At 38.7% G+C, this 12,086-nt stretch overlaps 1 protein-coding gene across 3 annotated transcripts in view; it reads right to left on the bottom strand.

Annotated features, from left to right (window-relative positions):
* Positions 1-12,086, bottom strand: part of SCAMP1 (secretory carrier membrane protein 1) — a 77,579-nt gene that overhangs the window by 38,656 nt on the left and 26,837 nt on the right. For all 3 annotated transcript variants that reach the window (XM_067568495.1, XM_067568496.1, XM_067568497.1), the window contains 3 exons: positions 7,597-7,695; positions 7,185-7,296; positions 691-819 (listed from right to left, as the gene is read on the bottom strand). In XM_067568495.1, coding sequence (XP_067424596.1) covers positions 691-819; positions 7,185-7,296; positions 7,597-7,695 — 340 coding nt within the window. The remainder of the gene's footprint in view (positions 1-690; positions 820-7,184; positions 7,297-7,596; positions 7,696-12,086) is intronic.

The raw sequence follows: 12,086 nt of genomic DNA, 5'->3' as shown, positions 1-12,086 counted from the left end.
TGCTTTTCTGTAACAGGGATCATCTCTTTACAAGAGAGGCATTTGTTGAAGCCTGGTAAACTGGACATCCCCCCCCCCCCCCCCAAATGGGGTAAGAGTCCCCAGCGAGGGAAAAAAAGTTGGGGAAAAATAGTTTTTTTTTTTAAAAGGAGAAAAAATAAAGGGAAAAACTACAACTATAACTACACTAAGTACTAAGATTTAACTAACTATAGAAATTCAAAATCAAAAGTTGTAATGGACTGTGAACAGCTCCATCTCTAGTCAGGGGCAGGTTGAGACAGAACTGAGGGGGGTTAGCCCACGCATGCTGGCTAGCTTCATGGCGGGGCATGAGGAGACACAACCCATGTGTTGACCTAATGGATATTGCTACTGAAGTTCTCCGATCAGCAGCCAGGGATGCAAGCACACCTACAGGGGAGCATCCATAGAGACACTACTCAAAGAACATTTATTTTCTTGGAAGGATTTTTTTTTTAAAATGAGGAATACTGTTAAAAATGTTTATGTAATTTCTAAAAAATAAAACTATTCTCTTAAAAATGAAGCTATCCTAACCCATAAAAAAAGGATTATTTCACTGCAATATCTCACTGGCTTTAAAAAAAAATCTTGTGAAATGTAGATGTTGATTAGATCAAAATAACAAATATACTGACTATTAGGGTTCAGTAATTTTTTACTTACACATCCACAAGTAGTACATAATCTTTACTGTCTTCTGGAATTCAACAGGAATGTCTACAGAAAAATCCTGGTAGAAACAAGGACCCACTGGAAAATTCCCAGGCACAGGAGGCCAATTATTTTTCCTGCCTGCAAGACAAGAAAACCAGAAACAGTTTATAATGAAAATAGTAAAATTGTTTCTCTCTGCATGCTAAAAAGAGATTTGCCTATTAAATTCGATCTGCTCTGTTCTCCAATTGTCTTATATATAGTATTCCTGCAGACCCATTGATAGACTATTTCTTTAGCTCAAGTTAACAATCCACTCTATGATGATGACAAACAGCAGAGCTAATTGATAATAGAATACAGCTGGACCAAGGAGAACATGGTTTTCCCTAGCCTGTGCAAAAGACTGTGCAGGTGACAGATGGATCTTATAAAACAACAAGAAAAGAGAAAACTTCCCCAAATACTTCAGGTAAAAGAAGCAGAAGCAAACAGAACAGAAGCCTCAAAGATCCCTGGATCTACAACTTAAACATACATTCCCCCTCCTCTGGTCCATGCTCAGCAGGGTCCTATAGAAGGTTGGCAAAGCAAAAAGCATCCTCTACGCTCATAGTATCAGATTGACTGAGATGGCTGTGACACCTGGATTTGATAAACAAGTTCCTATACTTTTTCTGACTTCCATTAATTCTAGATCTGTGAACAAAAGGCCCAGTACTTTCATGCGGATCTTGCACAGTTTGGGGTCTTAATTTTGCTGAAGAAAGAAGGGTGGATGAAAATCAATTATTTGTTGTTTTTATCTTTAATTTTTTTTTTTAATTTAAAACATTTTTATTTAAAATTAAACGCATTTTTCTTTTTAAAAATAAAATTTAAAATTAAATTTGAAATTATGACAGCCTATCCAACTTCCCAGAATCATTAAAACATTTAAATTAAATAAAAAATAATATTCAAGCCATACACATTTGCTCTAAGTTTTAGAGACAATAAAACCACTGAACTGGTGGAAGTCACTTGCTGGCTCAGCACATGAACCAACATTCTATTGATGGGCTAAACCAGCTTTTGACAGCAATAGTCTCTTCTACAGGTGCAGAGAGAATATTTTCTTCATTTCAACAAACTCAACCAGTTCATTCAAATTTGAGGAAATCAGGAGTTGAAAAAAGTTGGAAAGCTTTTTTTTCCTTTCCAATCTATGAATAACAATAAAGTATGAGAGGATGAGATCTACTAGCTTTAAAATCTGGAAGGACATGGTAACCAGAAACAATCAATTCAACGTTTCCTTTTTTACTTATGTATATAGAACATTTAAGGTGGTTTCATTTAACCATTAAAAACAATTTTAAAATACAGTTTTTCTGGATTTTTCATTGAATTCCAATTTCCAGCTAAATGCATCTTGACAAAAACATCACAAGTAAAACATTAATCATGTAGTAAATAAATTCATCATTCACCATTTTCTAACACAATAAAAATGTAAAATTGAGAATCTGAAAATGTGTATGTTAAGCTAACATAACTGCTTAAATAAATATGTTTAGGATATAGTGTATCTTCCTGGTTAGGAAAATGTATCACCAAATTTAGTGTAAAGGCTATAGTTAGTTACAAATTAATATATTTTAATGGTTATACTAACCAATAACTCTCTCTCTCTTTGGAAAATAACTAAAAAATGCAAAACAAGATTAAAATCAATGCTTTAAATCAACGATTCCTGTTAGTTGATTGAAATCATGATTCAAATCAATTCGCCTGCTGTTAAGTGCACATGCATGAAAAAGAGGGGCTTATCAAGTAAAGCAATCTCTACTGTGGCATAGTCAAGCAACCCATACACATCAAGGGCATACTACTCTAACCTTTGGAGAACCTTTGTGAGCTTGTGTCACAAAGCGAGGATAGTGTTGATCAAAGACATGGCACCAGTCATCCTGGATTTCCTGCAAGCTGGTCTAGTCACCAGCTAGAGTATCTGTCCCATTAGAGTTCAGGCTATAGCAACTGTGGCGCTCAGAAGTTCAATAAACAATTTCAACAGCATGTTACCCTAATGTTTCCAGGTTTCTGAAGGCTATAGATAAGCCAAGACTGCCAATTAGTTATCTGATTTCCACAGGGACTTGAACTTTTATCATCATTTGTTATAATTTGTATTAACATTGCATCTAGGAGCCCTAGTCATGGACCAGGACCCAATTGTGCTTGGTATTGTACAAAACAGGCATCACAGCAAAAGAAGAGTTTTGAGGAGGGATATGAAGGAGGATAATGAGGTAGCCCAGAAGATGTTTACAAAGAATGCCTCCGAAGTGCATGAGGCAGCATGAAAGAAAACAAAGATCTTGTTTGAAAATGTAATAAGTGAGCAATAGAATCTGGCATCATAAACTGATCAGAGGTAAGCACTGACCCCTCAGTAAAAATTAGAGATGATAGGCAGACTAGGGATGGACCACGTAGGGCTTTGAAAGAGAGTCCCAGCAGCTTATGTTTGATGAAATAGAAACGGGAAGCCAGTGAAGGGATTCAAAGAGAGACATGAGATAATTTTCCTAGCCTGTAGCTTTGACCTTTGCTTCAACAATCTGAACTGATATGAGTGGGGAAGAATGCATTTGTCAAGGCCAGAGTAAAGGACGTTGTAGTAATTGAGGTGCAAGACTATGAGAGCTTGGATGAGATTTTACCTGTGTGCATGGATAAGAAAAGCTGTATCTTAGATATACTATGCAGAAGGAATTAGCAAGATTTTGATATAGCATAAATACAAGGACCTAGAGAGATATCCAAGTCAAAGATGATGCCCAGGTTACAGGCCTGAGTGACAAGTATGGTAGCATTGTTCGCAGTCATCAAGAAGGGAGATAGCAGTGAGGGATTGGGTGCATGGGAGAAGATTAAGAGCTCTGTTTTAGCCAAGTTTAGCTTGAGCTGACAACCAGACATCCACAAGGAGATGTCAGAGAGAGATCAAGACTTTAGATTGAACAGAAAGAGAGCTAGACCTGTGAGTTGTCAGCACAGAGATGACAGTTAAATTTGCGTTTGTGGGGGAGGCTGCCCAGAGATAAGGCACAGAGGGAGAAGAGAAAGGGAACAAGGACAGAATCCTATGGAACCCTCACAGAAAGTTGGTGGGCAGATGAGAAGACTCCTCTGAGGGACAATACTGAAGGAGCAATTAGGGAGGTAAGGAAGAGAACTAGAAGAGGACAGAATCACAGAAGCCAAGGGAGGACAAGATTTCAAGAAGAGGAGTATGGTTGACTGTGTCGAAGGCAACTGACAGGTCAAGGAGGAAGGAGATGGAGTATTGGTTCTGAATGGTAGCTAGGAAGATGTCAGAGACTTTGGTGAGAATAGTTTCAGTGCAATGTGAGGGGCAGCAGCTGGATTGGGAATGGTCTAGGATAGGATTGGAGAAGAGAAATTCCTGACAGTGATTGTAGAGAGTGCATTCAACATGCTTAGAGACAAAAGCAAGCAGGGAGATGGGATGTTAGTTGGAAAGGCAAGTGAGGCTAAGGAGCTGAATGGTTCCTCCAACCTTTCACCTGTGATTTCGATCTTAAATTCTGTCTTTATTAGCAGTATGTTTAGTGAGAAGAGGAAAGCGGCAATTTTCCTGGACACACACTACTGCAGCGGTTCCCAAACTGTGGTCCTACTACAGGGGGTCCAAGGAAAAGAAAAACAACAACATTGCAGGGAGGGATGATGTGGGGGGCTGAGACACACGCATGTGCAGAGGTCTAGGAGAGAGCCCCGGCGGCGGCGCCAGTTGAGTAGGCAGCAGAGTAAGTGAGCCAGGAGGCAGCGGCTGAAGTTTCCCCAATCCTGGGGCACTGCCAGGAGCACAACGCGGTGGGTGGGGGGGGACAGATGGGTTTGGGAGGTGGGCAGGGCGCGGAGGTGCTTTATTGCCCCCTCCTATGGGCTGGGGGGCGATGGGCCCCACGCGCCTGGGGCAAAGACTAGGAAGTCAGGGGGGAGGCACCTCCTTGCTCCAGCCGGCATGACAGAACATACTTGCAATTGTGACCTTTTGCAGAAGGTGATTCATAAAGTACTGGAAATAAAATCCCACCCATATTTAAAAAAAAAAAAAAAAAAAAAAAAAAAAAAAAAAAAAGCTGCTTTGGAAAGTACCATGCATCTGGACAGATACAGAAGACCTAAGAACAGGGGAAATACTCTTTTCCAATTAATTTACTTAGTTTGAGATAATCTACACCAATTCAGATTCTTATTCTGTAAAATTTAGGTGACTACATCTCTCATTGCTGAGAGTTTTAATGCAGAGTCACTGACCTGTTTAGATTTCTCATAATTATTCAAGTTGTTAACAACTATTAAAACAATAATGTCTGAATTTTTTTTTATTTGGTACAGCTTTCAAAGTATTCAGCAGAGGGTTACAAGATGGCTAGAGGGCATACAAAAGGGTTTGGCATCCCATGAGAGGGTTATGTCTCCATCTACTGATTGGAAAGACATAATCCAAGATTCAGTCTCGATGGGCAAGATTATGTTTTTCAATTAAGTTATATTAGCTAATATGTGTTAACTTCCCCAAGGCTAAAACAAGGCCAGCTAACAGCTTCAAGTGTGTTCACCTGCATCTTAACTGTGCTTTTCAATATTGTTAAACTAAGTCCAATGAGACTACACATGAACAAACACATACCCAATATACTCATCAAGACATACTCCAAGCAAGATTAGGAAAGAAAATTTCTCCTTCACGTGTGTCAAATAATTCCCAATCTGCTATGCCTCAAATACCCAAATGATAAAACCTAATGTCTCCCTTTTGATCCTCAGGGACTAATGTTTTCTTTTTCCAGTGATCCAAAAAGGAGCCTTCGGATTTCTCATATATATCTCAGAACCCTTGGTGCTCACTGCTGCAACATAAGGGAAGCATAGTAAGAAACAACAGGTTCCACACATCCTGAAGCATGTCTGGAATCTCAAAGTTCCATACTCCTTAAGATGCAGTAAAAAGGAATAAAACTGTTCCTAAGTCTAGAAGAGACAAGCTGAAGAAACAGGGCATGTCAGACCGTTAATAAAATTTATCTGAGAAAAGAATGAAGGGCAATAGGTGGAGGGGGAATTTTGAAAAGACTGCATAAAAACCAATGAATAAGGAAAGAAAAAAAGACAAGATTACCAAAAAAGTTAAAAGATGATTATAGAAGGAAATTTTAAGAAAAAATCCCCAACTCCTAAGTCTTTGATTCTAGCAAGTGACTGGCAGGAAATTCCCCAAAATATCTGAATTCTCAAGTCACTAAGCCAGCTGAACCAACTGAGTTTGTACAGTGGCCTGTTGTGCTTCCAAATGTCAGTTTCTTTTCTGAGCACTTGGAAATTCCTTCCAACCAAATGCTAAGGGCCCTGACCAGGTGCAAAAATCTTACCTTGAGCAGAAAAAATAAAAGTCACACAAATTCAATATTTTTTATTTATATTTTTCTTGTTTCAGCCTGAACTTTTTCTTTTAAAGCAGACCATTCCCTCATCCCAACTTTCCAGCACAATGTCCAGTTCGAACCTCACCATTTTTATACCCTGCTCCTCTGTAGCAGGTTTCTGCCATTAAAAATTTGTAGTAGAAACACTAATCATGCTGCACATCACACTTACTAAAAAGCAAAAACTAAACACAAGTGAACCGATAGTGAAATTTGGTAATGAGGTAGATAGCAGGATACTGTCACCTTACAATCAAGCTTTAGTCTGAATTTTTTTTAACCTATTACTGTTACAATTAACACATTATTATAACTAAAAAAAAATCAGAGCAAAAAGTTATTTTCACTTTTCTTTTTTCAGTTTGCATACTCCGTGCATTTGAGAACACAGTAAGTTTTACTCTATCAGCTCTTCATGGAAGGAAACATCTACCTTTGTGTTTGTACAGTGGTGAGATTCTCATCAGGGGCTCTTCTGGACACCACCATATTAAACAGTAATTGATAATCACCAGAACATTTCCTTTGTTTGTGTGGATCTCTCACACAGCAAAATAGGATAGAAAAATATCAAAACTAGGAATATTATTGTACAACAACAAATATTAGCAGAAAAGGAATCAGGCAGGTGCAATGTATGAAATGACTTTTAGCAACATTTTTAAAATTTTGACCGTCTCAAGTTGTTAGTGTTACTTTAAGTTCAACCAAGAATTTTTAAAAATAGTTAATACAGTAAAGTACTGATCCAACAAAAGGTTGCACATTTGCATTACAGAAATTCACACACGACCTCAAAAGCTAAGTGTTTAATTGTTTTATGCAGTCTTCTGAAAGGAATAGCATATTTCTTTCATGAATGAGACCCTAAAAATAAACACCTCAGACCTTTATTTTAAGCTGGCAAGCACAAAACAGAACTACTTTCTCAGAGAAACACAGAACTTCAGAGTTTTAAAACTTAAACCTTTAATAGAAAAGAATTAAGATTTTGATGCATACCACCCTGTCGATTGAGATTCTGCATTTCCCTTTCTCTGCGATCTAGCTCTGCTGCTTTTCTTTCTAGTTCTTCTTGGCGCTTAAGCAATTCAGCCTGGGCCAACGCATGTTCCTGAGGTAAAACAAGCACCATAAAATATCAACAAATGCACAAACTTGGAGTTTTTGTTCTTTTGTATATGTTCTATAATTATGTTGCATTCTCAGTCATGAATCAAGATAGACCTGCTATTTTAACTAATTAATGCAACAACTTGTATCTAAATACAGCACTTGTTTCTCTAAAGCGTAGTATTGATTATGGAAAATAATGCTGCTTTATAAAATTAACATTGATCTAAAAGAGTACTTTTAAATATGCAATTAGAATTTCTTTTGCAATTAGCGCATTCCCAAAATGTTACATACAAACCTTTGCTATTTGAGTGTAAGCAGCTGGCTCCTCTGTTGGTTTCATTATAGCTGGTTGTGTACTGGGTGCAGTAGGCATTTTCACATTTCCTGGTGGAGGCTAAGAAAAGAAAGTGAAAATAATGAGACACTTTCACAAACAGATGCTTTATATTATGGAAGACTGTAAGGGATAATCTATTGCACTTTTTTTTTTTTTTTTTTTTTTTTTTTTTTTAAAGGACATAACAGAAACAAAAAGTCTGTGGTAAGCTGCCTGAGGTATCTATGATCTTTAGAAAAAAATAATTCCTTCTTTTATTATAAAATATTATTTATACAGTACATTGCATGCCAGAGATGCAACACATTTTATAAATAATTATAAGTAACATAAACACAGGAGTTTAAACTGATTCAGATATGAACTAGGGTGAATGTAGTTATCAATTATGGCCTAGGAATTTGAAGTGATCTATTTATATCATAAATAGGATGAGGATTATTTAACAGTGCTCTCTAGGACTTTTCCTAGCACAGACTTATCTCACTTATTGAATAATTAGAAGGATAATATACCGTCCTATTCAGTTTTTCAAATCTGAAGATAGACTATGAACACTGAACAACTATTGTTTTTAGATCTCCATCAATACCTGTTTTTACAACTTATACATTTCAGGCATTATAGGCACTTTTCAATTATCTGCATGAAGGACCAGTTACAGTTTACTCCTGATTGTTACAAAATAAGCTTTTTCTGGTTGTGCTATTCCTCTCCCACTAGTTTCCAAATCCTTTCCTCTTCTTCCTCTACAGACCACTTACCGTCCACATTGTGAAACTGTTACTTCTCAAAACCAAAGGAATAAATACTAGCTAGAAAAAAGCTGCCAGCCAAAACTTTGCTAAAGCAGTTCAATCCATTCCCACTAACCCCAGGCTATTTTACTTTTACAATACTCTTCAGCAGATACTACCTTCCTGTGTAACATTTGTGATGTGGATATGAAACTCTTGTGCTATTATCTTCTAAGAAGCAAAGAACCACCTGACTTTCACATGAATTAAATCCAAAACATAAAAATAATGATTTTGATTAACAAAATCCAGACCACAAAGTGACATCTAAAACAAAAAGTACAAAAGAATGACTAAAGGAAAAGAACACCAACCTAGCAGATGATGACCTGGCCGTTGTCACATATGATTTTGTCACCTGCCTTCTGAACTACAGCAATGCAATATACCTGGGCATGAAGCCACAAGTCCTTCAGAAACGCCAACTAACACAAAATGCTGATCTTCAATGTGGGCTATTGTGTGCACCAAACCTGTCCTCTGGTCTCTACACTCGTTTCCCAAAGAATGCTGAGTCAAGTTCAAGGTCTCTGATCTTCAAGGCACACAAAAGCCCTATGCAGCATATTTAAAAGATCACCTAAAAACCATGATTGACAACTCCGCTCCTCAAGCACGATGGAACTCTCTCCCATCAAGGGTAAAGCTTGGCTGTGCAGAAGACAACATTATTGAGGGCCAATGGAAAGAACTACTATGAGAACAAAGGACCGCCACAAAGCTCACCACCTTTTACTCCAAGTTCAAGATGCACTTCTTTGATCTTGACTTCAAACATATAGAAGTATATCCATTTTTAAAAAATACTACTAAAACAGAACACTATGTATGCACTACACTCCCTCCGGAGAGAGGATGAGAAAAAATAAATCTTACATGACAGATGTTAGTTACATTACTTAATGCGCTATTAAAAGGAACTCAGATAATCCAGTGATGAGGGAAGTATAGGAACTTTTACAGAATAGAACCAATAGCAACATATACAACAACAAAAGAAGAGTCCTAATTCTAGACCTGAGGATAAAAAGACAAGGATTAGCTCGTCTCATTCTCGTCACTAAGTATCATCTTAAAATGATTTGGCTGTTTTGACCCCATCCCCTTTCACCTCTCACTAAGTGCTAGTCTACATTAGAAGCACTGCAGCTGTGCTGCTGTAGCATGTCTGGTGAAGATACTCTATGCCAACGGGAGAGAGCTGTCCAGTTGGCATAATAAAACCACCTGTATGAGAGGTGATAGCTAGAGGCTCTCTACATTGCTTGGGTTGGTTTAATTTACGTCACCCAGGAGGGTGGCTTATTCACACCCCTGAGCGACATAAGTTATACTGACATAAGTGGTAGTGTGTACAAGTCTTCAGAGTCCCTCCACTATCAGCTTCCCTATTCTAATTCCTCTTCACTGCACCACCGCCACTTTCTTCTTCCCTCTTCTTGCACTCCCAACACTTATTCATTAACTCCCTAATTCCTAAAATCCCCTCTCATACTACCTTTGCTTTTTTACTTCAGAAATAAAATACTAATTTTTGGCTAAGTAATTAATTATTTTATAAAAACAATACTAACAGCAATAAAGCCATTAGCATTTTAGCTATGCACAAAGAAAGTTGGTATATCTGTGGACTTCATGAAATGCTGTTTTTGCGGGATGGGGCCTGTATCTCAGGAAGCATGTCTCTTGGGAAGTCCTTGGTCAAATGACCCCAAATTTGGAACATTAACTGTAACCCATGCTCTCAAGGTACATCAAATTTCAAGGCATTCCAACTAAACAGATCACTTGGAAGAGTCAAGCTTTAAAAAGACAGCTGGTTTAGACCTTAACTACAACAGACCTTGTGGTCCACCATTATACTGAAAGGGGGACTTTTCAGGAAAGATAGAGTGAAGGAGCTCAACAAATCCCATCTGCAGCATAGGAGTCTGTGTGAAGCCCCCACTCAACTCGATGACGACATATTCTCAGCTGGGTGGGGTAGTATCTTTTATTGGACCAACTTCTGTAGGCAAAAGAAAGAAGCTATTGAGCCATACAAAGCTGTTCTTCATGTCTGGACCTGAAGCAGAGCTGTGTGTGGCTCAAAAGCTTGTCTCTCTCACCCACAGAAGCCAGTCCAATAAAATTTTACTTCACCCACCTTGTCACTCTAATATCCTGGAATCAACATGGCTACAACTACACTGCATACATGTTCTCCACTGAGTGAGAATGCCCAGGGAGATTAATACAGCCTGAAATAATAGATCTGAGACGTCTGAACTGCTCCATTCATGTCAACGGGTGCTCCCGTTTCCCTGTGAATGCAGAGAGGGGGAATAGACACCACCCCTCCCAACTGAGGCAACCCTCCCAGATCCATGCAACATATGGGAGGAGAGTAAGAGACAGACAGAAGTTCTGCCCCTATTCTTCCTCAGTCGTGTCACTCACCTCCATGTCCTCTTCTAATGTCCCACTCCTGCCCTCCCACTCCTTCACATAAGCCCCCAAACACTTCTAGTACCCTCCCATTTAACCTCCTCCCAATAATCTCCCTAGCAGCAATCCTAAACTCCTCTCAGTCTTGCTCCCCCCACTCCTCCAACCCCAATCCCTCTCCCCTGCCAAACATTTGCATGTCTAATTTTTTCCAAAAATACATTACATTGCCCAAAAATAAATAACTTCCCAAACAGAAATAATGCCTTCATATTTTTCCCAGATTTCTGCCCAAAAGGGGGCTTGAAATTACACTGGCTGGGTAGAGTAAGGTCAAAGGACTATAAATTATCCCTTTGAGCTCTCGAACAGCAGTGAACCTTTCAAAGCTGGAAACCTTACAGGCTCCTTTTTCTACATATGTGCTGTCCTTTTACTCCATGGGCTGTAGAAACATTAGGCTTTAGCCTATCTAGAGATACAAATTCTCTTTTGAATACCATTTTCAATTTTGCTCCCCCAAAGAGTTAGTGGGGTGCCATGTACTCTCTAAGGGTAACACTCAAGCAAATGATATTCCTTTCCTAGAAGCAGAGTCATGATTTGATCCCCAGATCTGAACAAAAAACCATCAAAAACATAAGAGCAGCCATACTGGGTCAGACTAATGGTCCATCTAGCTCAGTATCCTGTCTTCAGACAATGGCCAACACCAGATGCTTCAGAGGGAATGAACAGAACAGGGCAATTATCGAGTGACCCATCCTCTGTCGTCCATTCCCTGCATCTGGCAGTCAGAGGCTTAGGGACACCCAGAGAATGGGGCTGCATCCCCGATCATCTTGGCTAATAGCTATTGATGGGCCTATCCTCCATGAACTAATCATTTTTGCTGACCATCTCTGTACCGTTTTAAATTCTAATATATCTTTTGGGGGATGGCAACGAAAACTGCATGCGGTATTCAAGATATGGGCATACCATGCATGGCTTTATATATTTTCTGTCTTATCTAGCCCTTTCCTAATGGTTCCTAATATTGTTAGCTTTTTTGACTGCTGCTGCACATTGACCAGACGTTTTCAGAGGTCTATCCACAATGATCCCAAGATTTCTTTCTTGAGTGGTAACAGCTAATTTAGACCCCATCATTTGTTTGTATGTTTGGGATTATGTTTTCCAATGTGCATTGCTTTGCATTTATTAACATTGCTAAACTGCCAA

This window comes from Emydura macquarii, unplaced genomic scaffold, assembly GCF_026122565.2.
Source record: "Emydura macquarii macquarii isolate MOO-44397 ecotype Brisbane River unplaced genomic scaffold, CSIRO-AGI_Emac_v2 contig_2897, whole genome shotgun sequence".
Taxonomy (NCBI): domain Eukaryota; kingdom Metazoa; phylum Chordata; order Testudines; family Chelidae; genus Emydura; species Emydura macquarii.
Note: the sequence above shows the minus strand (reverse complement) of the source record. Positions and strands in the feature narration are given on the sequence as shown.